Below are 26,440 nucleotides of genomic sequence, written 5' to 3'. Positions count from 1 at the left end.
ATTTTTTTTTATTTTTTGACTTAAAATTTTAATTTTTCCTGTAGCGACATCTGAATCCAGCCCAATCTTCTTACCCACAGTGGCCACAGAGCGAGACTTGCGCGTTAAGGACTTCTCCTCGTATAAAAATAATCTATTCTCTCTCCAGCTTCTCCTCCGCTAGTTATAATCTTCTTTTCCATCTAGAGAGAGAGAGAGAGAAAGAGAAAGCGAGAGAAGATAGAGAGACGAAAGAGAATAACAGGAAGAAAACGAGAGAAGATCCAGACCTGCTGCTTCGATTGACGTACAACAAATCGAAGAACGCTTCGTGGCCTGTAACTCTTGGTAAGCACTCGCGATTTTAGGTTTTCCTTTTTGATTTGTTATGCGAAATTTGTCATCAATCTTTGATTTTGTTCGTTTGAGAAATTACTGATGAATTGTTTTTTTGGTCAAGTAGGGTTTATAAATTTTATTTTGTATTCGATTATGTCAACCTTGCGACAATCTGTTCTCTTATCCTTTAGGAGGCTTTTTGCTTATTCTTATTTAGGTTTTGTTCTGTTTGGTCGATTTTGTTCTTCGTCGTTTAACTTGATTTTCTCCGATGTTCGTTATATTGTATCGATTAGTTTATGTGAGTTTTAAATCTGGTAGATCTGATCGTTTCGTGCAATTGTGTTGACTAAAAGTCGATTGTTTGTTCTCAATGTTTTATGAAATTTCTTTTTTGTCATAAAGATCTCAATCACGGTGCACATTTGTTGCATAAGCGACTGCTATTAATTTTCATAGATTATTATTACCTTTTCGCGTAGAGAATCAGTGAACGTCATTTGTTATTTATCGTTGTTGGCTTTTGACGATTAGGTATGCGCTCATGTTATTTTTTGGGCCTTAAGACGGTGTACTATTATTTCATGCTATCATGAAAGGTTTGTTGTGTATAAACTATATAATGATTGGACTAATGTTGACTTCTTTATTGGTTTTGTTTTTCAGGTTTATCGCTTTACTGTCCAAGTTGCTGCTTTTTGAATCTCTATTCTATATGGATAAGGCTTTGGATATGTCATTAGACGATATTATAAAGAGCAAGAAAAGTGCAGGTAGAGGTAAAGGAAGAGGTGGTGCCCCTCGAGTTCGTGGAGGTAGAGGTGGTTCTTTTAGCGGTGGAAGGATGAGAGGGGTAGGAAGAGGGTCAGGACGACAGGGCCATCTTGGAGTTAATACTAGACCGTCATCTTTTGCTATAGCCAAGGCAAGCCTAAACTTCGGATGCTTTATGAATTCTTTTTAAAGTCTGGCATTTGCTTTAGGAGCTGTGGTTTATGGTGATCATAAAAATTGAAAATGCAAGCAAATACTCATTAACCTAATTACACATTTTGGAGAAAGTTTCTGGTGTACTCTTGTTCAGCACTTCTACATCATTGCTTTCCTATGGTTGATGTTATTTGATTTGGAAAAGTTTTGTTGCATCATTTTGAGGGACATCCAATGACCCATTACTGGAAGTCCTTTGCTGCATCTTAAAATTTGGTATTATCTTGGTCAGTGAGGACCGCTGCTAGTCAACCATACGATTCAGAACAGTCATTAATCCATATACTTGTTAGCGCCTTGGTAGTTTTATTTATTTTGACTCTAATTATACTCAAGAGGATTGTTAACTTGTATTGATAAAAATCTTGGGATTCCTCTCTTTTGTGGAAGTTGCCGTCCTACTTCAACATCCTTTGATGAGGAATTTAGTTCTATTCAGAAAGTGATCTCTTTAGCTTATAACTTATGTTATACAAATGCTTCAATCCTGCAGTTTCTTTCCACCTTCTGTTTTATCACCCTTTAAAATAAACCTTGAATTCACTTTCTTCTGGTCATGATATTGGCTTGTCTACTCTTCTCAATGGCTTATCTGGGCTTCTCGAATGTATTTGGATTGATCATTAGTAGTTTCTTTTACATTTTATATGAAAATCTCACTGACACCTCAAGAATGGCAAGTCATCCTTTTCTAGTATGCTGACTTCAACTTTTCCTCCACATGGGTCTGTTTCCCATTGGTATCACCAGTCTTTTCGCAGAAGCAAGAATTTCCCATGGCAACATGATTTGCTCGAAGATAGCCTTGCAGCTGTTGGAATACCCGCCATGGAAAGTGGTACCAAGTTATATATCTCAAACTTGGATGCTGGAGTTAGCAATGATGACATAAGGGTACTGCTTAATTCTTAAGTTTAATTTAAAGACCTTTGAGACTGGTTATTTTTGGGCCTGAAATTTGAGCTTGGAATCAGGAGCTGTTCTCTGAGATTGGGGAGCTGAAGCGTTATGCTATTCACTTTGACAAAAATGGTAAACCCAGTGTAAGTGACAATTCCAGCTTTCCCTTGTAGTCTTCCTTTATGAACTGTGTTTGAAGTAAAATATTTATGTGCATTTGGTGTTTGACTATGGTTTTTGTTTTCTATGCTATGAGACACAGAAAACGACAGTGAAATTTGACATGCATTGATATGTTGATTGTGCTGCACTTTGGTTTGTGACGTGGTGGCTTAAATGAATATTTCATCGAGTATTATGCCATCTTGAAAGTTCTGTGAAATATACCTTTTTTTTAGCTGATATGATGCTGGAGGATGCTTGTGATGAGAACTTACATGTTTCAATTTTCTTTGTTTCTGTATTAGAGTACGTAGATTGTTTGCTGTCCTTCTGTTGTTCTGTAGATGCATATATATTGCATTGGTTTTTGAATATTATGTTAATTGATGTGAAATTCTGCCTCTTGTGATAGTCGCTTACAATTCTTTTTTATTTTGTAATTTAGTGAATGCTTCCCCATTTGAGCATTGATTTGTGATTTTTAGATAAAAGGCCAAATATTCTTGCTAGATAAAGTTTATTGATGTTTTTATTTAAATTAAATGATTCATGCTCAATTTATTAATAACTATCCGTTGTCTATTGTGTCCTAATTTTCTTAATGGAAGTGTTGTATTTCTAAATTTCTTGTTTAATCTACTATGGTAAATAATAATATCAATTTTCACGTATTCATGAATACAAGCCTATGCTTCTCTGTCTTTCCTGCAAGATTCAAGTATGCTGTTTATGTTATCATTCAATTTCAATTTGTGGTGTTGGCTGGTTGCTAGATGAAATTTTTTGTGGGTTGAGAAATAATACTGATCTTATCATGTGGTGATGGTGACTGATTGCAGGGATCAGCTGAAGTTGTTTATGCAAAAAGAAGTGACGCTTTTGCTGCACACAAGCGTTACAACAATGTTCAACTTGATGGAAGGCCTATGAGGATTGAGGTTGCAAGCCCCAATTCAGGAGTTCCTGTGGCTGCTCGTGTAAACGTTGTTGGAGGGCCTAACGGAAAGGCAACAAGAAGAGTTGTTATGACGTATGCATTTGTTTTTTGGATCTTTCTCTCCCACTCTTTACATGTCTGTGTGTATATATATGTTTAAGCATATGTATCTATTAATGTATTGAATTTGTCTTGCTTGTTAGATTTTTGTTTGTTGGTCAATGTGTCTGTCTATTTGTACACTTCTGTTGAAATTTCACTATGAGGCACACTTACTCTGCAGTAGGAAAATGGGTTTCCCATAAGTGTATTGCCGCTTTTATAGGTTGTGGTTCGATGTTATTTGAGTGAAAGTAAAACAGGACAATACTTATTGTTGATTTAAGTCAAGAACCCATGTGACTACGTTGGGGGGGGGGGATAATCATTTATGGGTATCTAAATCTCAAATAGGAAAATGGGGTAACAAAAACTTGAGTGATGTATTTTAGCTTTTGCCCGTTGTAGTTTTCTCATATTAGAAAGCAGCAAAGCTTGAGGAGAGTCAATAGAAATATATATTATGTATTAAGTGATAGTAATTTTGTGCAATTAGCACAGTTGATATAGCTGTAGGGTTTGCTGTAAGAGACATACCCATGTCCATAACCTTTTATGTACTGTCTCAGACCAGATGGTTTCTTATATTGTTTCTCAAGTATCTAGTAGTTTGGTTAAATGTTTGGTGGTTAGTATGTGGTTGGCTTTAAACTGTAATTACGTACGTGTTTTTTGTAGTACTTGGTTGATCTGATTATACATTATGATGCTTAAATGGTATTTCCTCTAGTAAAAACTTACAACCATAGGTTGACATGATTTTGCGAATGAATTGATTGGGATTCATTGTAATTGGTAACCTTTGGAAGCCGAAGATTAGATATCCACTTTGACTCTTGGTTCCCATGTATTCCTTTTCAAATTCTCAATCTAGAATTGCAACTATTGTTGATTGCCAATCCTGTATCTTGTATAACTAAAATCTTCGATGGAGAGCTCAAGACTTCTAGTGGAAAATGTTGGGATGTGGCCAACTAGTTGCTCATCACGCAAGATGTCCATATGCATCGACTTTTTTTCTTTCTTCTCGCTATACCAGTCTTGCTTCTTGAATACTTTGCTAATCTGAAGATTGTTTCTCTTATTAAATACCTTGCTCTTTGGTGCTTGGGGGTTGTTTGTTTTCTTGGTTTTCATTGAATTAAGTTGAATTAGTCTTTCATAATTTGGTGAATGGGTTATTTAAGTCTATTTTGGTTTTAAACCATACGAGACTTCAAATGAATTTATTGAACTACATGGGCAATTGGGCATCTGTGAAATACTCCATTTGTCCCATGAATTTCTCCCTAATTTCCTTTTCAAACTATTCAATGGATTTTGTTCCAAATGAATTTTTGTTTTAATCCCAATCCTTTGGGATTAAGGCCTTGACATGTTGTATAATTTTGACTCTTTTTACTCTTATCCACACATTTAACTTGCCTTTTCATCTCATTTACACACTTCTTTCACTTCCCCATAAAATATATATTTTTACCACTTTTTCTCCCTTTCCTTTACATGACGTTTACACTCGGGGCATATTTCATTGAATAGTTGGTAGAAGATTGTTCAATTCCAAACACGTGATTTGTTAGAACATTTTCATCATTTGTGTTTTAAATTCTTCCACTCACCATTGTACATTTTTCTAGTTTGCAGCTGGTTGGTTTTATGTAGTAATAAATAATAATAGATTATTCCTTGTTAGTCAAAGTTTGTAGCAGAAAATCTCTAGTTCCATTATCTACTTGGTATGAGTGTCATTTTGGATATTTAATTTTGGATTTATGTTATTTTTGTTTGACTTCACAATTATTTTCCTTTCATGCAGACACAATAATGGCCACTCAACTTCAGCTCAAATGAACCGTGGTGTTGGGTAAGTCATTCATATTATGAATTTTTATTTAGCTGTACCAAAAAATTAGTTTTCATTTCATTTGCACTTATTGTTCTGGATATTTTGTGGCCAACAGTTTTTAGGCAGACAAGGACTTGATGTCCACCCGTTTTAATCCTTAATCATGATTTTGGTATTGGTGAGATAAGCAGGGGATAGCTGGGTCGGTTTTGCACCTCATGAAGGTGGATATTGAAATTGCCAGTTTTCATGTTTTGGATTTCACAGACGAAGAGCCCTTTATTAATTTAGATCTGAAGCTCTTTATGTTGTCTTTTTTGACTTGCTTGGAATGGGGCTAAGAAAAATTACTTAATTTTGTTGGAGACTGAGTGGGCTTATTTTTTAAAGCACACCCGAAGGACGCCTTGGCACTAAGCACATTGAAGCCAACAAAAAACTGCATTAGGTAGTTTATGCAGCGATATTTGAAAGGCGTGCGCTTTTGACGCTGCTTGCCCTGGGCCACCTCAAAGAAAGAGTCATGAAATAGATGAGATTTTAACTACCAAGTTATAAAACAACTTGCCGACAAGATTTTATGTAAATTGACTTTAAAAGAATTTTAGTCCTTCAATTTGTGGAAAAACCCTAATATTTAATTTCCATTGCCCTAATGCAATTAAGTCGTTTCCATGTAGGGGTGGGGTATGGGGGTTGGATATGATGTATGCAACCTACCCTCCTTAGTGATAACACTAAGGAAGCAATTGGTTCCAATTGGCTCTTGGTAGCATACTTTATGTGCAACTATATATAAATAAGTACACATAATTTAATGAGCCATTTTACTACATTTTCCATTAAAATCCGAAACCAAAGAACTATTGATATTTTGTCCTATCGAAATAAGAGAAATAAAAGGCATAAAAATTTACGTCTTTCTGATTGAATGAATTCATTCCTAAATCAAAAATAATATACCTAGGTGTCTACTGACAATGGGGTTGGCTTTTTCTATGGGCGAGGCTAGATGAATCTTTGATAGTTGCAACATAGAACGCCTTATGTGGTGCATTTCAGCCTTAGCCTCATTAGAAGCCTATTGGATGCAGACACTCACTAGGCTTTCCTTTTCTTCTCTTCTCGTTTTTTTTGGGTAACTTGTTTATTTTTTGGATTTGGGGAGCCTAATGCACCACAACTAGAGCCTTTGCCTTGTGCCTCTGGGACGTCCGTAGGCGCCTCGCACCTTTATCTTTTGGATTCAAGTCTTCTCTATCTTCCATCTCTTATTTTCTGTTTCTTTAGTCTTCTTTGTTCTCTTTTCCTCTACTCTTTCCTCGATCTTCTCTTGTTCTCTCTTTTTCTTTCTACTCTTTGCTCGATCTTCTCTTTTATCTCTTTTTTTCTCTTTGTTTTCCTTTTCTTTGATTATATGCCATGTGTGACGCTTCCGGCTTTTCCATGTCTATCAAGCCCAACAGCAGTTGACCTGACACATTGCTCATTAGACATGCTTTATATCTCTGTTAAGTCTTACACTGGATCTTCTTAAATTTACAACATGAATTACAACTTCCAACCATGATAAGATTTACAGTTTTGAGAATTGTCATCATCAAAGTAGAAGACCCTCGCACTCAAAAGTCATCAATTGGTTAGCTGATAGAGATTGCAGAAGTTATGTCTCGTTATATTAGTTGGATGCTTCTCAGTTCACCCACTTGTCCCATTGATGGTTTTGAATGAATATATGAAAACTGTTGCGTGCTATCTGTATGTTCTACTTTTTAATGTTGTCCCCCGTTTCCTTTTTGATGTTCATACACTTTAACTGATTTTAAAAAATAAATATGCTTGAAAGATAAGCTACGTCATCTTCTGTTATGAAATCAAGTATGGTAAAGAATATTTTGTCTACTCTTTAGTGGACTAGAGAAGCTAGGGGTAGGCCCCAAGTGATTTTTTAGAACTTTTTGGTTGTTTTTTTGAGTTATTATTCATCGCTAAGATCTGGAGCAAGTGTTATGCAAGTATTAGTTTTTAGGTATCATGAGCTTATTTGTTAATATGTAAACTGTTTAATAATGTATTGATGTTGCTTGAAATGCTCGTGTTGATAAAGAACAAGAGGAGGATCAAGTAATGGCCAAGGACGTGCACAAAATCAAAACCGAGGCGCACGTCGTGGAAGAGGTAGAGGACGTGGTCGTGGGAAGAAGCAGGTTGATAAATCTGCTGAGGATCTTGACAAGGAGCTAGAGAATTATCATGCTGAAGGAATGCAAATTTCTTAATTGCATCAATGTCTGATACTGAAGTTATATGGTTTTCTGCAGATACTCGGTTGCTTCTAATTCTTGGATATGGTAGATGTAGAGTTTGCATGGAGATTTAGTTTGTTGGATTTTTTCTACCTTAAGTTTGATTGCTTGAAACAGATCTAAATCTAGTGTTCTATTTAATTCTGGTTGTATTTCTATTTTTACCATTACCCATTTTTCCTATCTTATGCCTTTTAAATTCCCTTTTACCGGAGAAGCAGACTCAGATATGCACAGTGCATATAGCGATGGATACATTATCAAATCTGCAGCGGTGCGCTGAACAATCTGAAAGCAACATCTGCTGGTCGAGAATTTCAGTTTAATATCACGTTAGAATATAGGTAACCTGGTATAAATCTGAAGCCGTAAACCTTTGTAATTGGTAGCTCCACTCTTTATGTAGTTTTGTAGCATTTTGCATTTACGTTCATCTCTCTTACATTTTGCTTAGCTAAAAACTAAATTTGTTAATTGCTTTAGACAGTTGGTACTTGATCAAGATGTGGGAATATAAATGAATTCTATAGAATTGTGCATGAACAATGCTTTTGCCTTAATAATGCTGTAGCGTTGTTGGGGTATTTAAGAACAGATTTTGAATGATATTGTTCATAGAAGAAAATTTAATTGGTGCAAACGTAAAAAAGATGAACAAGGTTGCTCAAAATTCAAATCATGCTTTTTACCGAAATTTCCAATCTTTTATTCTTTACCAGTGACTCCTGTTTGAACTTTCAGCTGATAATTTACAAATTCAATCCTGATAACTGAAAAAATTAGTTAAAACGCATCAACTAATTTAGGCTCAAATGCAAGTTTAAACGTTATTTTTTTTGTGAAGATCAGTGATATACAACTTATAAGCCAAAAAATGAAACGTTAAAACGAATTTATAAAAAAAGAGCACAAAATATGTCAACAATCAACTTATTTCCAAAAATAAGCGTCTAATTTTCAAACCTGCGGTTTGGTGTTGTTTGCAGTTACTAACTGCAAACAGAAGAACTAGTCAAAAAAGTCAAAGAGTTGTTAGCACTTAGTAAGTGTGAACAGAGCCAAAACCTGGTGAAACAGGGTCAAGCATTATTCGCAATTAGTAACTGCGAATAACTTGGTTTTTCCTCTGTTCGCACGAACAGCTTTTTGACCAGTTCAAACTAGCTGTTATATTATCAAACTAGCCGTTAAATCAATCTTCTGTAAATACAAAAAACCTTATAACTCAATTCATTCATTCATATTCACCGATTTATCGTCCAAAGTTAAGGTAATTTTCTATAATTTAGATTAATTCTTTATTGTTATTATTGAATTGAATTATTGTTGATTTTGTTAATGCTTCTAATTAGAGTCTTTATGCTTTTTCATTAATATAGAGGTAAAAGATACATTCAATGGAAGAGCATTGTCATTGTGGTTATAAAGTTGAATACGGTCGTGATTGGATCGATTTTGATCCTGGTCGTCAATATGTTACCTGTCCATTATTCCACGATTTTGACCCTAGGTTGTATTGGTTGTAACTTGTAAGTCATGAATAAGCTATGTATTTGTAATTGTTGTCAATGAATTTATGTTGAATTTTTGGCATCATTCTCCATAATTATTTAGTCGTTTTTGTTTGATGTATTTGTAATAGAGACATCATCATAAGTTTTTACAAGTCAATGTATGTTCTAGGGGGGATGAATCATCGTTAAAAGTTCAAGCATTCGTAAGTCAAAGCTTGGAGATTATGATAAACTAAATAAACATATATATACAACTAAATATATACAAATGTTTGAAATATACAACTAAATAAACATATATACATAGTCAATCAAAATACACAAAAACCTAACGCAAACGATCATCACCCTCATCTACCCTATCCAACTGAGTTGGTCTCCTACGCCTCCTACGGTAGTAAGAGGCGTTCGTGTGTCGCTCTGTTAGGGGAGGGGACTGGTATTTTGATGGCTGGGATGGCCCAGCTTGCAAGGTCCTCGCAACGCCACCGGGGTATGACAAGTCCATCTCCTCCAAATGAACGTCATAAGGAGGAGATGAGACGTGCACATCGGCGGTAGCCGATGATGATTCCGTAGCGACTTCAATCCATCGGTGAGTGATGAAGAGGAACCACGGCATGTAGTCACGTGTAGTAGGCGCGCCAACAGCATCGATTGGCACACCTTGGACTAGTAGCTCCAGTCTATGATCCCAACGAGCGATGTGGCACCCGTTGATCTCAGTCCAATTCGCCCTACCCTGATTTTTGCGCGAAATCAGGTGCAACTCGAGTTCAGTGTCACAAGGTGGTGGAATGCTTGTACCAACCCATATTGGCGGAGTACGCGCTCCGGTAGATGTATTTCGACAATGTCAAAGAATATGAGTGGCACAGAAGCCCTCCACACACCTGACTGAATCCCCGAGTGCTCGGGCACAGCTGTGTAAGCTTCGGCACGGTACGAGTTCCACAAAAACTATAATATATGTTATAAAAATGTAAATGATGTGTTATTTAAATTGCAGTAATGTTAATGAGTACTGAAATATCTACTTGGTTGGGTCGCAGTAGGTCTAACTGATCCCGGTAGATTTCTAGGCCGATCCCTATGTGTTTGCACGTTCAGCACGCAAAATTCCACCGTGATCCATATGCAACATCTGGTGGAGGTTGTTGCGGAGAAGCAGTTTCACCACGACCAACAATTCTGTAAGGTTGGCCAATCAGAATATGCTCCCACGCCCACATCTAACAATTGTAAATGTAATTAGTATGTCATTTAGCAAGTATAAATTAGAATTAAATGTTATTGTTAGTACCTGTAATATGGATAATGATCCTGTATTCTCCTTGACATTCTTCTTGGAAGCACCATAAAGCCTCCTATATAAGTATCCTAGGGCTGCGGAGCCCCAACTATACCCGGCGATGCGCTCCTAAGGGTCATCGCCGAGTATTGTCAAACATAAGATCTGAACTTGGTTGTTTGTTTTATCAGCAAACAAGACAACTCCTATCAAATATAAGAGGTACGCCTAGGCGTACCTCGAAATGGTGCACTCATCAGCACCTTCCGGGAGATGTAAGAAGGTATACACCAACTATGTACACCGCAAACCGCTCCCCCTAATGACATCTTCTGGAAGGCGCTCTCCCAAGATGCGGTGAACCATGTCACGCCAGCTTGATAGCGAGCGTCCGACGGTAGACACGGCACGTCCCTCGATGGGAAGCCGTGTTAGTAAGGCTACATCAAGCAGTGTGATTGTAGCCTCACCGAGAGGAAGATAAAAGGTGTGCGTCTCCTGACGCCATCTCTCTACCAGTGCTGTGATAATAGCACGTTGGACTCTAACGTACGCAATGAGGTGAAAGTCATACAACCTCGTGCGCTCAAGGTACGGGATGATCCTCTCATCGATCACTCATATAACAGAATCTGGATACCTAGTGCCTAACGTGTCTGTATCGGACACCTATGAAAATAGACATTTAAATAAATTATTACTATATTATCATTAGGTAAATGCAAAGTATACAAAACAGTATACTAACTTGGGCATCCTAAAGAGGAGTGCTCATGTGCTCAACCTACATAATCAAGACACTAGGGTCTTGGGGTCCTGGAGCTGCTGAATCCATCTCCTGTGCTACTGTGTTTGCAGTGACTTTAGTTAATATTACTATTATATAATTATGTATCATATATTTGTGTTATAACTTTAATATTATATTTTGTAGTTGTATCTATATGTTATATAGTATTATACTACTATAATATATATAGTATATTACTTAGAGTTACAGGTTCTAGTGTTGTGACCTTCACTCTCACAACGACGACAACTATTGCGTTTCTTTCGTTCTTCATCCATTTCATTAGCAATCCTCTTGGACTTAGGCCTTCCTAACCACGAATTTGATGTGGATCATGTCTAAGTTCAAAGCCCGTGTATTAAGGCCATGACCTCTTATCGATCATTGGCATGAAGCAAGGTTTGTATGTACTTGCATAACTTTGGGAAGTATAGCACGGATCCACAAACTGCTCATATGAAAGGTATCGTTTGATGCAAACAGCAAGTAGATGTGAACAAGGTAGGTGGTATATCTCCAGTTTGTTACATGTGCACTTTCTTTGATTTAAGTCCACATGTTGAATCTTACCCCCCTTGGACGATCCTCTATTTCCCCTCCCAGTCTTAACTTCGAAAACACCTCTTTAATAGTACATTGCGATTATCTCATGAAAGTTTGCCTTCTCGATGTTTCTATTGATAATCTTGGTGGCATGCGATGTGTACATGTGTCCTCAAAGTAACCATGCACTAGCATGTTCATGTCTTTGAGCGAAATAATCGTTTACCCGATAGAAGGTGAATTCAACTAGTGTTGTCAAAGGTAAGAAACGTACACCCTTCATCACATAGTTGAAAACTTCAGCTAAGTTCGTGTTAGTAACGCCCTACCTGGACCTCCATCATGACACAACGACCACTTAGACATCTCACCCACGTCATCAATCCAGAAAATTGCCTCTCGTTTTGCAGTCCCGATTGCCCACTCATTAACTTAGCTTGTTATCTTTGCTCAACAGTTCTACCAAACAACTTCTTCAGCTGAACATTACCCATAGCACGATTAAAGTTGCTAAGCAAGTGACGTAAGCAAAACCTATGATGGGCATAAGGTGGTTGCCACTCCGGCTCTTCTATGGTTGCTAAAATACCCGTGTGTCTATCAGAAATAACGCATAAACCCATCCTCTGTGTGACATGCTTATGAATACAAGCCATGAACCACGACCATGCAACTATACACTCCTTCTCAACCAAGGCAAACGCTAATGGAAAGATTTTATCACCTTCTTGGGCAATGACAGTCAATAAGGTATGACGATACTTACCATACAAGTGTGTGCTGTCAATGGCGATAATAGGTTTACAATGATTGAAGCCCTCAATGCAAGGTTTAAAAGCCCAAAAGACATATTGGAAGGTTCTAATATTAGGTCACACATATTCGCCCGTGTCACCGTCTTCCTTAAAAAACCACTCAACTACTAAGCCCGGGTTAGAATGTTGCAAAGCTTTTAAAAAGCGTGGAAGGAGAGAGTAAAAACCTTTCTAAGTTTCATATATGGACAACAAGGGTTGTTGCTTAGCACACCACGCTCACTTATAATTCACTTCTATACCAAAACGATCTTTAACCATCTGCCTAACGACAAATACCTTAATTGATGGGTCTTTGGCAATACAGTTTCTAATCACATTGTTAATGACAGAAGATGTCAAGTGAATGTGTTGAGCAAAGACAGTGTCATTACCCAAAACACAAGACCCATGCCTACCATTATACGCAACAATACGCCATGAAGATGAATATGAATCGAGCGTAGCCCCAAGTCTCCATGAACAGTCCCGCTTACACTTCAAGGTAAGAACGGTTCGGTTTGAAGTCTCCGTTCTATACTCCACATTTCTAGAATATGATACACTCTTATAGCTTCCAACAAAGCTTCCTTACTATCGAACATCATACCCTTCTCCAACTCCGCTTCTTCGGTGTAAGTGGTATCACATGCCCAAGTCCTCCAGGAGCTTTTCTCCTCATACTCATGTAAGACCCGAATTTTCTCCCCGGTCGGAAATTCAGGGATGTTACAACTCGTCTAGGGGGTGGACATAGGGCATAGGGTTTAGGAGCAACAATTGTAGGAATGTTGCCTAAGGTCATATCATTTGCTAGGGCATCCTCATTGATATCCACTTCATCCTCAGAAGGATCGTCAACGAGCTCATTACTCTCATTACCATCATCCCAAGGTTCCATCTTATCACTTTCTCCAAAGTTAACCACTGCATCACTTGAAACTTGATTCGTAGGGGGTTGGGAAGGAGTACAAGATGGGGAAGGAACAAAGGGATTTTGAGTTTCTTGAGTTGATATGGACATAGGCGTAGGATAAGGATTAGAAGCACCTACATTCCCTAAGGGTACTTCTTCTACGTATAACTCCAAAGAGGGTATTTGGGTAGAATTTGAATGCTCCCACATAGCATCTATAGCCTCATCATCCTCAACCGGAAAGGCTAGCAATTCTCCACTCATGTCATATTCAAAGCTTATATTTATGGTACTTTTAGTGGGGTCCAATTCAATCTTAGAACATATAAAACGTTTAAAGTGATTCAAATCCTATGTCTATCACCAACATAATGAACTTTGCTACTACTTTCTCGAATAGAACCATTCCAAAAACATACTATAGTGACACGAAATGATGTCATTTCTACATGAATACAAACAAAATGAACATCATCAACTTCATGCCAATACAAGTACATTATATTCATTTGATTATAATCTTTTTGATAGATAAAGTAATAAAGTACATAATGTAACTAAGTTCATACATATATAATGTACGTAAAATTCAACTAATAAATCAATTAATTACAACATCAAAATTTCTAATAATATATAATGTACATAAAATTCAAATAATAAATCTATTAATAAGTTCATAAATAATATTTCTAATAACAACATCAAAATTTCTAATAATATATGATTTACATAATATTCAACTAATTCAATATGCTCATCAACACCAATACTTCAAAAAACAACAAAATAAAGCTATTAAAACAATTAAACGTTACCTTGATCAGTTGTGGATGAATAAAAAGAGTGTAGATTTTAGAACTAGTGACCTACATTTGAGTAAATAACGAAACTTCATTAAAACCCTAAAAAACAATATATATATATATATATATATATATATATATATATATATATATAGTCCAAAAAACGCATTAAAGTTTACCTTTGCGCAAGTTAGAGTATCCCAGACTAAATTTAAAGTGCCAAATTGAAAGTGGAATGTAGGAATTGATGGATTGAAGGTAGTCCAAGAGTGGTTTTTGAAAGGGGAATGTCGAGTTTTAATAATTTAGGGTTTTGAAGTTGGGGAAAATGGGGAAGAAGAGACCTGCAGCTGTTATTATGCTCGATGGTGTTCGCAGTTATTAACTGCGAACAGAGTCAAACAAGTCAACAGGCCTGTTCGCAGAATCGCAGTTACTAACTGCTAACAGCTTCTTATCCTTTTTAAAAAATTAAGCAACTGTTCGCAGTTAGTAACTGTGAACGGCACCTAACCTCAAGTTTGGAAATTAGACGTTTATTTTTGAAAATAAGTTAATTATTGACTTATTTCGTGCTTTTTTTTTTTTTTTTTTTTTTTATAAATTTGCTTATCCATTTCCATTTTTCCTTATGAGCAAAGGCGAAGCCTTATAGCAGGCCCGACCACTTGGCTTACTTTTGTAATATATTCTTGCGACCTATTTTTCTAATTTGGTCCTTACAAAATGTTCAATTGTTGCAAATATGTTGTAATATTACTTTATAGATTTTCAGCCTTAATTTTTATTTTCTAGCTTTGCGTCTACTTGTAAGAGAAATATTTTTAGTCTTTTAGGAGCAAAATAAAAACTGATGCCAGAAGCAAAAAATTTCAATTGTCCAACAAAGCTGATGAACTGCAAAGTATATGGCTAAGTTTGTCATTACAACACATCCATAAAAAATATTGCATCCTCAAATCAATATTAGGTAGTGTAGCTGAGGATATAATCCTGCCATGCGTGTATTACGTTTCATCTTTAGTTATTATACTATATATATACATAATAAATAGGAAAAATTGTAAAAAATAAACTAACCTATGCTCGATTCGCTAAAAATAAATCCAACTATTGTTTATTTTTAAATAAACCCACTTATTCGGTACAATTGCTAAAAACAAACTTAACTATTGTTTATTCCTAATTCTTAACTTACAAAGAAGTTTTGAAGATTGTTATAAACAATAAGTCTTTATTTTTAGCAAATATACCTAGTAGGTAAGTTTATTTAAAAATAATTAATAGGTGATTTTATTTTTAGCGGATCAAGCATAAGTTGATTTATTATTAACAATTTACCCTAATAAATATATGATATATATGATGGATTGTCAATAACCTCCTTTATATTAGAGAAATCGACTTGATCTCCAGAATCAGATCAACTAGAGTTAGAACAATGACAACCATTAATAGCATATCTGGATATTACATGGAGAATGTCTGATTGAATATGTTGTATATAGCCTTACATATCCGTATACTGCAACATGAAATGTTCTTTCGTAGGGGGAAATTAAGTACAGAAGCTGAGTTTCATATGTTCCGATACTCACAGAATAATAAATAATATCTAGAATCGGAGAATATTAATAGTACCTGAGCACTAGGCAGAAATCCTCTTCCGACCTATCCAAAATCTTCTAATAATAAAAGATTATGTACACGAGAGCTTATAAACATACAAGCAACTTACACTCTGTAAAAAATTTGGTTTAATACTTGGTTAGGATTTCAGCACCAGTCTTCGTGATCAAGATGGTATGCTCAAATTGCGCTGCAGGACTGCCATCATCAGTAACAGTAGTCCAATTATCACCCCATGTAACACAGTCGATGCTTCCCAGTGTAAGAATCGGTTCTGCAATTGGAAGAGGGGTTGTCAATAAGATTCGTAGAATAGGAAGATTAGGAACTATAAGCCTTATTATTCGCTAATACAAGGAATTTGGTTAAATACAAGGAAATTTGATGATTAGGTTTACCTAATTCTATTTCAGGTTGTAAGTATTAACAAGTTTGTTAGGATAAATAAAATCCAGTATAAAATCTGATCAGTTGTTAGGAGGATTAAAGCTTTAGTATTGCAATTTCAAAAGAGAGAAATATAACAAGTTCTTATCTCAAACCATTCTTTTTTGATGTCCATTTGCAATGAAGCCAAAGATTTATAGATCTTGTTTTTCAAATAATATTAGACTACCATAAAATAAGTCTTAAATCACGTGCACTTTTTACTGGTGATATAATAGATGACCTTTACAATTAATCAATTATAGCATCAGAAAAAGGTTGTATACATCCAAGCTCGCAAACTCCCTCTATGGGGGAGCCCCATGGCAATATTGGGATAATGGAATGTTGTTGTAACTCTTTCACTAGTCTCTCCCCTCTAAAGTTCTGTTTCTCTTCCTCCCTCAACTTATGTTACTCATTCTTGCACAACTTACCGGGGTTTTGGATATTTTGGCTGACACTAAAGAAGCTCAATTTTACTAGTTCATCAACTCATTGAGAGATATGGTCATGGTATGAATAGATAAAAGCCACATCTATAGAATATATGCACACACAAAGAGAATATGCAATAAGTATATGTCTGATTTCTCGTTTTCGGCCAAACAGTCATAAAGAAACTAGTGTGCGGGTTGTGCAGAGACTGAAGCTCTTGAACCATCCGAGACTATTACTTAGTGTCGATGGCTAGCAACTCTTGATATGAGTGCGCAGCGTGGGTGTTCCAGCGTATTCATGAATGCGTATTCATAACACATTAAACAGCAAACTACATACTACATGCATTAAAATTCATACATGAACTATTGATGGTCTTACCTATGGTAAATGTTAGACCTTCAACCATTTCACCCGGACGGTTGTTTCCTGTCATTTTTGTACATGAAATAATTTCAAAGAGGTTATTGAAAAATCAGAGAAAAAGAGAGACAAAATGAAGCATTTAAGCAGGTATCAACTGTCAATAAATAAAAAGTTACTATAAAACTTCTCTTACAAGTATGAAATAGAAAAATTGCAAAAATATAACAGGCTAAAAAATCCAAACTGTGTGTCATTGGTGGAACATAGTCCTACTAAAATTGCTCCTAAATCATATCATTTCTCCTACACCCTATATCTTCATGCCTTTCTTTTCTTTAATGTTTCAAATTTAATCCTCCTTATTCCTTACATTAAACCCAACTATAGTCGATTGCCCACGCATTTTTAAAATCTATGTGCTGAGCCCTCAATGTTCCAACAAATATGGAAATACCAAGAAAATATATTCATTTCTCACGAAAATTCTATCAGACAGAAGTGCTATATTATAATCTATATACTTATCAAAAGATACAGAAAAAAATAACCAAAGAGCATGAGCTTCATGTCTTTTCCAATAAAAGGGAATCAAGATTTGTAAGATACTTACTGTGATGGTAGATAACTGGCTCGGAATGAAATACAGTTCCAACACCGTGACCAACAAAACGATCCACCACTCCATAATTATGCTTTTCCGCATGCTCACTTTCAAGAGTACGTGAAACATCATCGAGTAAACAGAACATTTGTAAATAAACTATAGCACAAATGGACACAAGTTTCAAAACTCAACATAGTTAACACGAATAAGAGTTGGTAAATGAAAACTAAACATGCCATGTTTTCTGTAAAATTCCCAGCCAAACTCAAATATGACATATGATGGGCTGTTGGGAAGAATGCAAAACAACCAGCCAAATCTGATATTGGAATAATGAGTAAAAAGATACATAACTTCCATAAGCCATTCCAGGATAAACTAATCTTCTAAGTGATCAGTTCACCATCAGTGTTTCCAACAAATTTTACCAGGGTATTGTAAAAGTAAACAGTAAAGTCTTGCATACTACACTTCGGAAAATTCAGCTGAGTAACAACTACTAATAAACCATTTAGCAAGCTGACTTTGACAATATACCAATAACAGCACAGCAGATCTATTAGAAAATCAAGTCCCCAGTCCTCACACTCCCCCCATCCCCTCTTCTGCAGACACAAACATGCATAATCATAAAAATCTTCAATGTTCAGCCTATATGTCAAGAGTGTAGACAGAAATCCCATGTTCCTTCTCTCAGGATGGTAACTAAACATCATTTGGCAATTAAATGTCAAACATTAGAGCTAGTATCAGAAAAGATTTGAGTTTAAACTCTCAAATAATAAGCAGAAAAGAAATTCAAACTCACAGAAAGCAATTATGTGACATTCATTTAAAGAGTTCATGCAAATATTAGAATAATAAAAAATGCTGTTTGACAGAGGCATATGAGCGACCAAAATTATCCCTGAATGACAAAGTATTGAAAATTCCAAATACCTGATCACCTTTCCAATTTTTCTGAAACTCACACTGTCTTTGCATACAGATATCCCTTTTTCTAAACACTCTTGGGTTACCTATTTTTAAATTAGGAAATATAAACACAGCTATTAATAGGAATAATTACAGAACATCTTACCCATTGCAAAGCAAAGATATACCTTCACAAGCCGTTTCATTTCATTACTGACATTGCCACACAAAAAAGTTTTTGATGTGTCTCCGTGATAACCCTGATAGAAAAGGAAACACAAAGAAATCAAAGTGAATGTTTCATAAAATGCCAAATTTGCTTCCTAGGCAGCATCAAATCTCATAAGATCTAACAAACCACGTCAACAATCCAAGAAACAGCTACTACGAGGTAGCCAGATGTGCACAAAGCAGTAAACAGTGTCAGTTAAAAGTTAAAATGCCAAGGGAAAGGGAATTGATGATCAAGCATTAGATAGCAAAAGAAAGAATAGATGATTGCTGATCTCCTGCCTTAATAATAAACATAGAATTCTGCTATACATATTCAAAAACTAGATAACTTGAGCACTATGATGAATGGAACTGGAAGTAAGCAATAAATAAAAAGAGGCATCATTACTGTATGCAATATAAAATAACGCACGCAGGTCATTGTACTGGGCTACAATAATTCTCAAACTGAATTGGTTCTTGCACAACAATCTCTAACAAAATATATTTTTTTATATTTTCTTCGATGCTCTTCTTTTGCTAGAATTACTTCATAGCCCTCTAAAAAAGTCTAATGTAAATGTGTGGTATGCATAGTGCAAAAACAAGTCCGCATCACCGTATTGCGACCGTATTATAAAGGTTTTGAGTTTACTGCGACCGAATTATAGGCTGCATTGACTGCAAAATTATCCGTATTGACCGCAATATCCGTACCGCGACGGTGACCGAAACCTATTTTTGCATTGTCATACATAACATTACCAGCCGCCCAAACATCAACCTTGTCCTTAAGGTGGGTAGAACGTAGCTGGAGCCACAACAATGGATGAAAGTAGAAGTTGTCGAAATAGCCCTCTTGAAAAGTCTTGTAAGTGTGTGGTATAGGAGGCCATGTCGTGCATAACATATTGATTCATGGAAAATTGCCTAAAGTCAATATTCTCTATGTTCTTTCAAATTCTTGACAATTTCAGTCCCATGAAGTTCTTTACACTCACTCTACTCCCCTCGTGGTAATATGCTTTTTTCACTCTTTGTCTTGCGTTTTAAGAGTGTCTTCCATTTTCTTCTTCCGCTTTTTCTCTCTGTCTTGCAACTGCAATGTTCATTCTTCTCTCTTTCCCTGCAACGTCATTTCCTCTGCGTTCCATCATTCTACCCACCACCAATTACAAGTAATCAATCAAAAGTCAACTTTTTGTGATTTGTTGAACTTCTTAGTTTGTCCAATCTCGTCTCAATTCATACATGCAAAATCATTTTCATTTGTCCGACAAGCTAGAAAAGGCCTACATTTGATCAAGCATTAATGTTACTAGACAAGATGAGTGCAAAGGCAACTCAACAGAATGCATACATCATCTGATCAAAAAAATTATCCAATGAAATCTTCCTTCAGCTCCAGTTCATCACAACATTTCATATCTATTTACCATTAAGTTGTAAAAACTAAGCACAAAACTTAATGCACCAAAATAGAATAGATGTAAACATCATAAGAGGATATAGCCACTTCAAAATCAATTACGAAAGTATATACTCAAGGGACTAGAAATTTAACAAAAAAGGCCAATAAAATTAATGGCTAAGGGAGCACAAGAAGATACATTCAGGTAAACGGTGACATCAATATTAATTATATCTCCATCCTGCATTGCAAAAGAAAAATTTTCAGAATAAGTTGAGAGTTAGAAGAGTCAATAAAACTAGAAAAAGGTAATTACCACAGTCAATGAACCTGTAGCTGACGAGAATCAGGTATACCGTGGCACATGCACTCGTTAACTGAAGTACATACGCTCTTTGGGAAACCACCGTAACCAAGAGGCGAGGGATAAGCTCCAGCATCAACAATCATCTGGTGTACTGCTTTATCAATTTCATCAGTTGTTACAGATGGCTGGTACAAATCAAAAGGTAAGCTAATAAGGTCCATAAACCGCCAGTAAAGAAGTGGTTGAAACGTTGATACAAATTACCTTAATATCACCAAGAACACGAATATTACAACAACACTAAAATTTGTGACACTGAACATATAGTTATTTAAAATCAGAAATGGAAGAGACACAAAATGGTGAATAGAGAAGCAAATGATGAAGTTAGGCAAGAAACAAATACTGCATACCCAGCTTTTGTTTTGGTGTCCTTTTTACGCAAATTCCCCTCATCATCACCACCTTAAAACGTTACTCTTCAATTAGGATGAGAAATACCCCAATTCATCAGCAAAAACAATGGTCAAACTAGGGAGGAAAGGGAAAACTAGGGATAACTAGATATATGACCTTGAGTAGGTTATATTTGCCCATCAGGGTCCCAAGAAATTGCGTAGTCATATTTAGCCTCTTATTGCTGTTGGACATGTCTAGTTTCATGCAAGGGTCACATGGTTAGCACCATTTCAGTGAAGGTGGTTTCACATCCGACTGCCAAAGTTGCTCACCAGCAAGGGTTGTTGGTGCTGCTGATGCTGAGTCCATTACAAGTGATAACAAATGCAAGTTATGGCATTGCAGGGAAAAGGTTGTTTTAACGGTGAACCACCATTTTCAATGATCGAGAGAATAGAACTTTTTCGGAGCGGGTGAATTACAGAAGGATTAGTAAGGGTAGCATCCTAATTATACCAAAAAAGAAAACAAAGTGATGAGAAAAAGAAATAAAAAATTCACCCTTATATATAGCAGTAAAAAAGCTCATCCTTCATAACCTTATTTCAATAGCTAAAATTATCAAATCTGCGTAGCACTTTCAAGCTAGTCTTGATACTTAGAGCATAGTTTGACATAGCCGACATTGATGAATACAAGTACAACTTAATCTAGATCATAAGAGAAGCCAATTTATTTTGCATTTAATATTCAAATAAACAGTCTTATGATAAGATTATTATTCATTAAGTTTATCTTAAGATGAGACGGCTTCATATAAGACTGACCATTTATTTTGTAGGTCTTTTTATGGTGAAGGGAGGGTTAGTTAGAAGCACATTGTCTTTTTTTGACTCTTTCAATTGTACCCTTCATTTAATTTCTTGTCTTTTTTTTTTCTCATCTCCAAATCCTAATATAAACGTGTTTTTGATGTAAATACTCCATTCGTTTAATTTTGTTGGTTTATGAGTTAAAATATACCCACAAGGATATTTTTTTCAATGTATAGAAATTTAATATACACTTTTTATACTATTTTATGAAATGTATTTATAGATATTAAAACTTGAATAATGCTTTTAAATTTGTGCAAAAAGAAATTATAACAAATAATATGAAACAAAGACAATATTAAATAATTAAAGTTTATGAAAACATGATGTAATCAAGTAATTCATTGTCATTATTTTCTTAATAAATTATGCCTCTTATCACGATAGAGTTAAAGATTTACTATTTATTGATTTTGAATTGTAATAAACTATATTAAAATGTCCATTAAATCATGCACATCTCTTTAATAAGGGACATAATTTAATCCAAAACCAAAATCCCGTCATCAATCTATCGCTAAAGTTATTTAGCGACAGACTTAGGCCATTTGCCGTCGCTAAATCTCCACATTCTTTGGTAGTAAGCTCAGCTGGGAGTTGGCACTAACTTACTTGTCATCATCCTTCTTAATTATTGTTTTTAATGCATACTTCTATTTATTAAAGAAGCCTCTAGCCTAATTTTAGTTTCAATTAGCAAGGTCCTCCGAGGATAAAGGGTGCTGTCAACAGGCACAGCAAGGCAACTGCAAAGGGCAGGAAGGCAACTGCGAAAAGGGGATGAATCAATTAAGTCACTGTGTTATGATTGTGAGTTTTGAGAAACCGGAAGTGATGACTTTTTTCGAATTCTTGGGTAGCAACTAGCAAGCAAAAAGAATTTTGTATAAATGAGTACAGGAATGGAAAAATAAATAAGGACTAGTAACTGCCCTCTCAAATGACAGTAGCTTGTAAGCATTGAGTAGATTTTGCCTTTTTGGAGTTCCTTGAATTCACATCTGTTCTTTTCATTTATGATTAGCTAAATTAAAGGGACCCTTGCGGCTCAAAGTGAAAGGCCAAAGTGCATGCATCATGCACAATACACATCATTATGGCAAAATACACTAAACTCTAAGGTCACACTATAGTGCAAAAATGTGATTGCAGCCACAAAATGATTTTGCAATTGTCGTGGTAAAGAGACAAGCTATCAGAAAAGAATTAGTAGGGTAAACCGGTAAAGTGTGACAAGGATATACATATACAACATAGCATTCTCCTTTACAATTTTAATCTATCAAAAAATCATAAGGGTGAAAGTAGTATTCCACTCAAAGATATGAGGAAAATAAGCCAAAGTCAAGATAACTTTTCAAAAGCATAAAGGCAGAAAAGTCATCAAGTTCTCAGTTCACGACTTTTATAAGGAAAAAATTTAACAGCTCCACTGGTCATCAAGAGCACATAATAAGTAGAAAATTTAGAGAAAAAAGCACACTTGGTATCCACTTAAATACATGACATATAATTTATAATAAATTAAAGTTTTGATTCGTTATAAATAAAATGCAACAACCAATAATTTATGCCAACAAATCTCTCACCTTAACCAAAGTTCCAGCATAATCCAGAACACGAGCTGCAAGTTCGCCAGCTTCCCTCATACGAGCAATACCATCAGAATCATGAACCTGATATTCCTTCGAGAGCTCAGGCAATTTAAGACCAACATAAGGGGGTTTTTGTATGTGATCAGGAACGGGAAGACAGGGTGATACTCTGCCACGCCTCAACGGTGGTCTTTTTACATAAGAATCTCGACGTTCTCTTTCCCTGCACAAGCATTAACCATCCAGTCAGGAGTACTGAAGCATAGACTATGTAAAAGGTCCATATTACTAGAAAATAGCAGCAAGACGTCTATCACATCTCCTCTAACCTCAGCCTTCATCAGTAGCCATACAAATATAATCTAGCAAGTAGCAACTGAGCTTGGAGGAATAACATAGTGCTTCCTTTCATTTTTTTTTTTTTAGTCTATTCTAAAAATTGTAGCCCTAGTTTCAAAGCAACAATTCTACCATGAATCATGACTGTACAATGCTGTGTTTTGATCAATTGTAATCATCCACCCAAAAATTAATAGTCAAACTCCCTCATCATCCATAATAAAGAAGTATGATCTTAGTAGAATAGTAGATGATCCTTTAATTTTACAACTACTACAAGTACTCTGTAAAAGGGTTCCATGTAATAGGGGGTTGTGCTAGTGTCATGTGCTTGGCACACACTAATTTAATTGATCAATTAGTTAGTTTAGTTGTTAAGTTTGTTAGTTGTTTGTTTGGCGGGAAAGTTGGTTAGTTGGATATAACCAACCTATATATAGCTTTCCTAGCTTGTATTGAAGACCAGTGAATGAATAACAAGATTACATTTCCTCTTATTCTCCTCTCTTCTCCTATCTTCTTGCTGTCTGACCCTTCCCATCTTCTGTCTGTCTGTCCCCTTCCATGCTTCTATTCCCTCTCTCTCAATTCTGTCTTCAAGAAGAGAATACAGTAGGCTGCATTGCTTTACCTACTGTATCATTCCACAAGTTTAATTCACAACTACTACAAGTTCAAATAAGACATAGAATGCACCTTTGTGTTTGGATAATATTTTAGGAAGGAAAGAAAGGGCAAGGGGGATTAATGTGTAAACTCCCAAATATTTCATTGTTTAAAGGAATTGTTTTGTACAAGATGTAAAAGAAGTTTGCCTTTCAATACCCTCCCCTCCCCTCCCCTTTGGGTATCCAAATAAGGAAATTGTCATCTCTCCATTACCACTTTCTTTCCATCCAAACATAGCATAATAGGAGAATTGCGTACATAAAATGAACATAGAACCACAATCTTCACAATCAATAAGTAAAATTAAGTTCTAATTGGACAAAAATAACATCATTACGAAGAATTTAATTCTAAAATTTGTTTTACAATTGAAGATAAGAACAAGGTATACCTCCGAATTCGCATGGCCTCCTCCAGTCCAAGCAACCTCTTTGCAAAAATAAGCGAAGTTTTCCTAAAGCCACCTAATAATGAAAAAAAACATCAAACAATTATTTCATAAAGATCTTCAAACATTCCAAAATCTTCAAAGTAAAAAGATTGAATACTGAAGACAAGAAGAATAATTTAATAATTTAAAAATGAAAAGGAAAGAAACTGACGAGAAGAAGGAAAGATGGAAGAAGATGCGGTTGGGATAACATCTCCATGAAAGGAAGAAGGGAGGTGAACTGAAGCGTAAGTAATTATCGCCATGCGAGTTACAGAAGATGGAGATTGGAGAGTAAACAAGGGCGGCCAGAGAAGATGATAGGCTAAGCTTGAGCTAGGCTTAGGGTCTTGGGGTTAGGGGTGTGTAAATTTAGAGATGGTCATATGGCTACGGATTTGTTCAATAACTAGTCCAGTTTCGGCTTGTTCTTGTTTTTTGTTTTGCAGGTGATTTTCTCTTATGTTATCTTATGTTACTCATCTTTCATTCTACTGCCTCTTTTTTTTTGGGAGTCTAAATTAATTGCACACATTCTCTTGTCCTTTACCTTGAAAGACTATGAGTATAATTTATTTGTTATCTCTCCCTTGGATTTTGATTTTGTACAGAATACTAGTCTGATGATCATGACTAATTGCAAGTATTATGAAACGGAGAAAGAAAATTCTTATTCATGTACTTGAGCATACATGTTTTGACTCGATGACTTAGTATTTATTTGATCTTATAATCGAATTCGACTGTAACTCTATTGTAAAAATAACTTATAATTATGTTAAAACTAACTTTTGTTTATAATATATTATTCACAAATTCTTGCATAAGACGGTCTCACCGTGGGACATGTCTCATATTTGGGTTAAATAGCCAATAATAGAAACTTTAAGCTTGAGACGGGCTAATTATGACTTGACAAAAAATAAATGTTAATTTATAGTTAAATAAATATTTGTATCATTCACAGTTAATTAATAGTTAGTATTATTATAGAAAAATTAGCGAGATATTGTATTATTTATGATAATTCTTCCAAGAAAATAAGGCATGTCCAATTCTAATTTCAGGTCGCAGGTTAGAAAAACAGACCCAAATGGTTTGCGTAGCAGCCAACAGTTGAAAATGGGCTTATGAGATTATGGGCCTCTTTTTCTCCCTTATATTCATTTGTTCTCTCTTGTCAGTTATTCCTCTCCTTTAATGTACTCCATTTCCAAACCTTAAAATTTAGGTATTTGCGAATTATAGTCTCAATACTTTTTTTTGAATTACAGCCTTCGAAATATCAATCTTTATTTCGTTTACGCCAGTTCATCAGATTCTGACCACTTAAGTGGTTAGAATTTTTAAGTTAAGTGGTCGGAATTTGGCGAAATGGACTGAATGTTGTAGACATGACAATCACAAATTCTTGTGAGAAACAGTCTTTTTAAGAGACTATTTTTAGTTGGACCGGCTTATTATATATTTTTTAAAATATAGTAAGTAGATATTAAAAATGATGTAAGTAGACATTTGAGATATTGAAAGTAGGCATTAAGGATACGGTAAGTAAGCATTAAGGATAATGTAAGTAGACATTAAGAATACGGCAAGTAGACATTAATCT

The 26,440-nt window shown here is 35.5% G+C and overlaps 2 protein-coding genes across 2 annotated transcripts; one reads left to right on the top strand and one right to left on the bottom strand.

Moving 5' to 3' along the window:
* Positions 1-144: 144 nt before the first annotated feature.
* LOC130807454 (THO complex subunit 4D-like) lies at positions 145-8,142 on the top strand. The gene is made up of 7 exons (XM_057672659.1): positions 145-327; positions 985-1,243; positions 2,059-2,202; positions 2,283-2,351; positions 3,210-3,400; positions 5,223-5,270; positions 7,360-8,142. The coding sequence occupies exons 2-7, from the start codon at positions 1,034-1,036 to the stop codon at positions 7,529-7,531; spliced, it is 834 nt and encodes a 277-aa protein (XP_057528642.1). The 5' UTR covers positions 145-327; positions 985-1,033; the 3' UTR covers positions 7,532-8,142.
* Positions 8,143-15,648: 7,506 nt separating this feature from the next.
* On the bottom strand, positions 15,649-25,307 carry LOC130807453 (methionine aminopeptidase 1B, chloroplastic). The gene is made up of 10 exons (XM_057672658.1): positions 25,004-25,307; positions 24,793-24,865; positions 23,388-23,616; positions 20,548-20,709; positions 20,417-20,458; positions 18,782-18,853; positions 18,618-18,697; positions 17,685-17,782; positions 17,090-17,137; positions 15,649-16,115 (listed from the first exon to the last, which is right to left on the bottom strand). Exons 1-10 carry the CDS (start codon positions 25,095-25,097, stop codon positions 15,970-15,972), a joined length of 1,044 nt encoding a protein of 347 aa, XP_057528641.1. The 5' UTR covers positions 25,098-25,307; the 3' UTR covers positions 15,649-15,969.
* Between the last annotated feature and the right edge of the window lie 1,133 nt (positions 25,308-26,440).

This window comes from Amaranthus tricolor, chromosome 3 (assembly GCF_026212465.1).
Source record: "Amaranthus tricolor cultivar Red isolate AtriRed21 chromosome 3, ASM2621246v1, whole genome shotgun sequence".
Lineage (NCBI taxonomy): Eukaryota > Viridiplantae > Streptophyta > Magnoliopsida > Caryophyllales > Amaranthaceae > Amaranthus > Amaranthus tricolor.
The sequence above is the reverse complement of the archived record's forward strand: the minus strand, read 5'-3'. Positions and strand labels throughout refer to the sequence as shown.

Coding starts and splice junctions, on each gene's coding strand:
- LOC130807453 (XM_057672658.1), bottom strand. CDS start 25,097: ATGGCGATAATTACTTACGCTTCAGTTCACCTCCCTTCTTCCTTTCAT. Junction 23,617..24,792: donor GAGGCCATGCGAATTCGGAG/GTATACCTTGTT, acceptor ATGCTTGTGCAG/GGAAAGAGAACGTCGAGATT. Junction 20,710..23,387: donor ATGCTGGAACTTTGGTTAAG/GTGAGAGATTTG, acceptor GATTTGTACCAG/CCATCTGTAACAACTGATGA.
- LOC130807454 (XM_057672659.1), top strand. CDS start 1,034: ATGGATAAGGCTTTGGATATGTCATTAGACGATATTATAAAGAGCAAG. Junction 2,203..2,282: donor TTAGCAATGATGACATAAGG/GTACTGCTTAAT, acceptor GCTTGGAATCAG/GAGCTGTTCTCTGAGATTGG. Junction 2,352..3,209: donor ACAAAAATGGTAAACCCAGT/GTAAGTGACAAT, acceptor GACTGATTGCAG/GGATCAGCTGAAGTTGTTTA.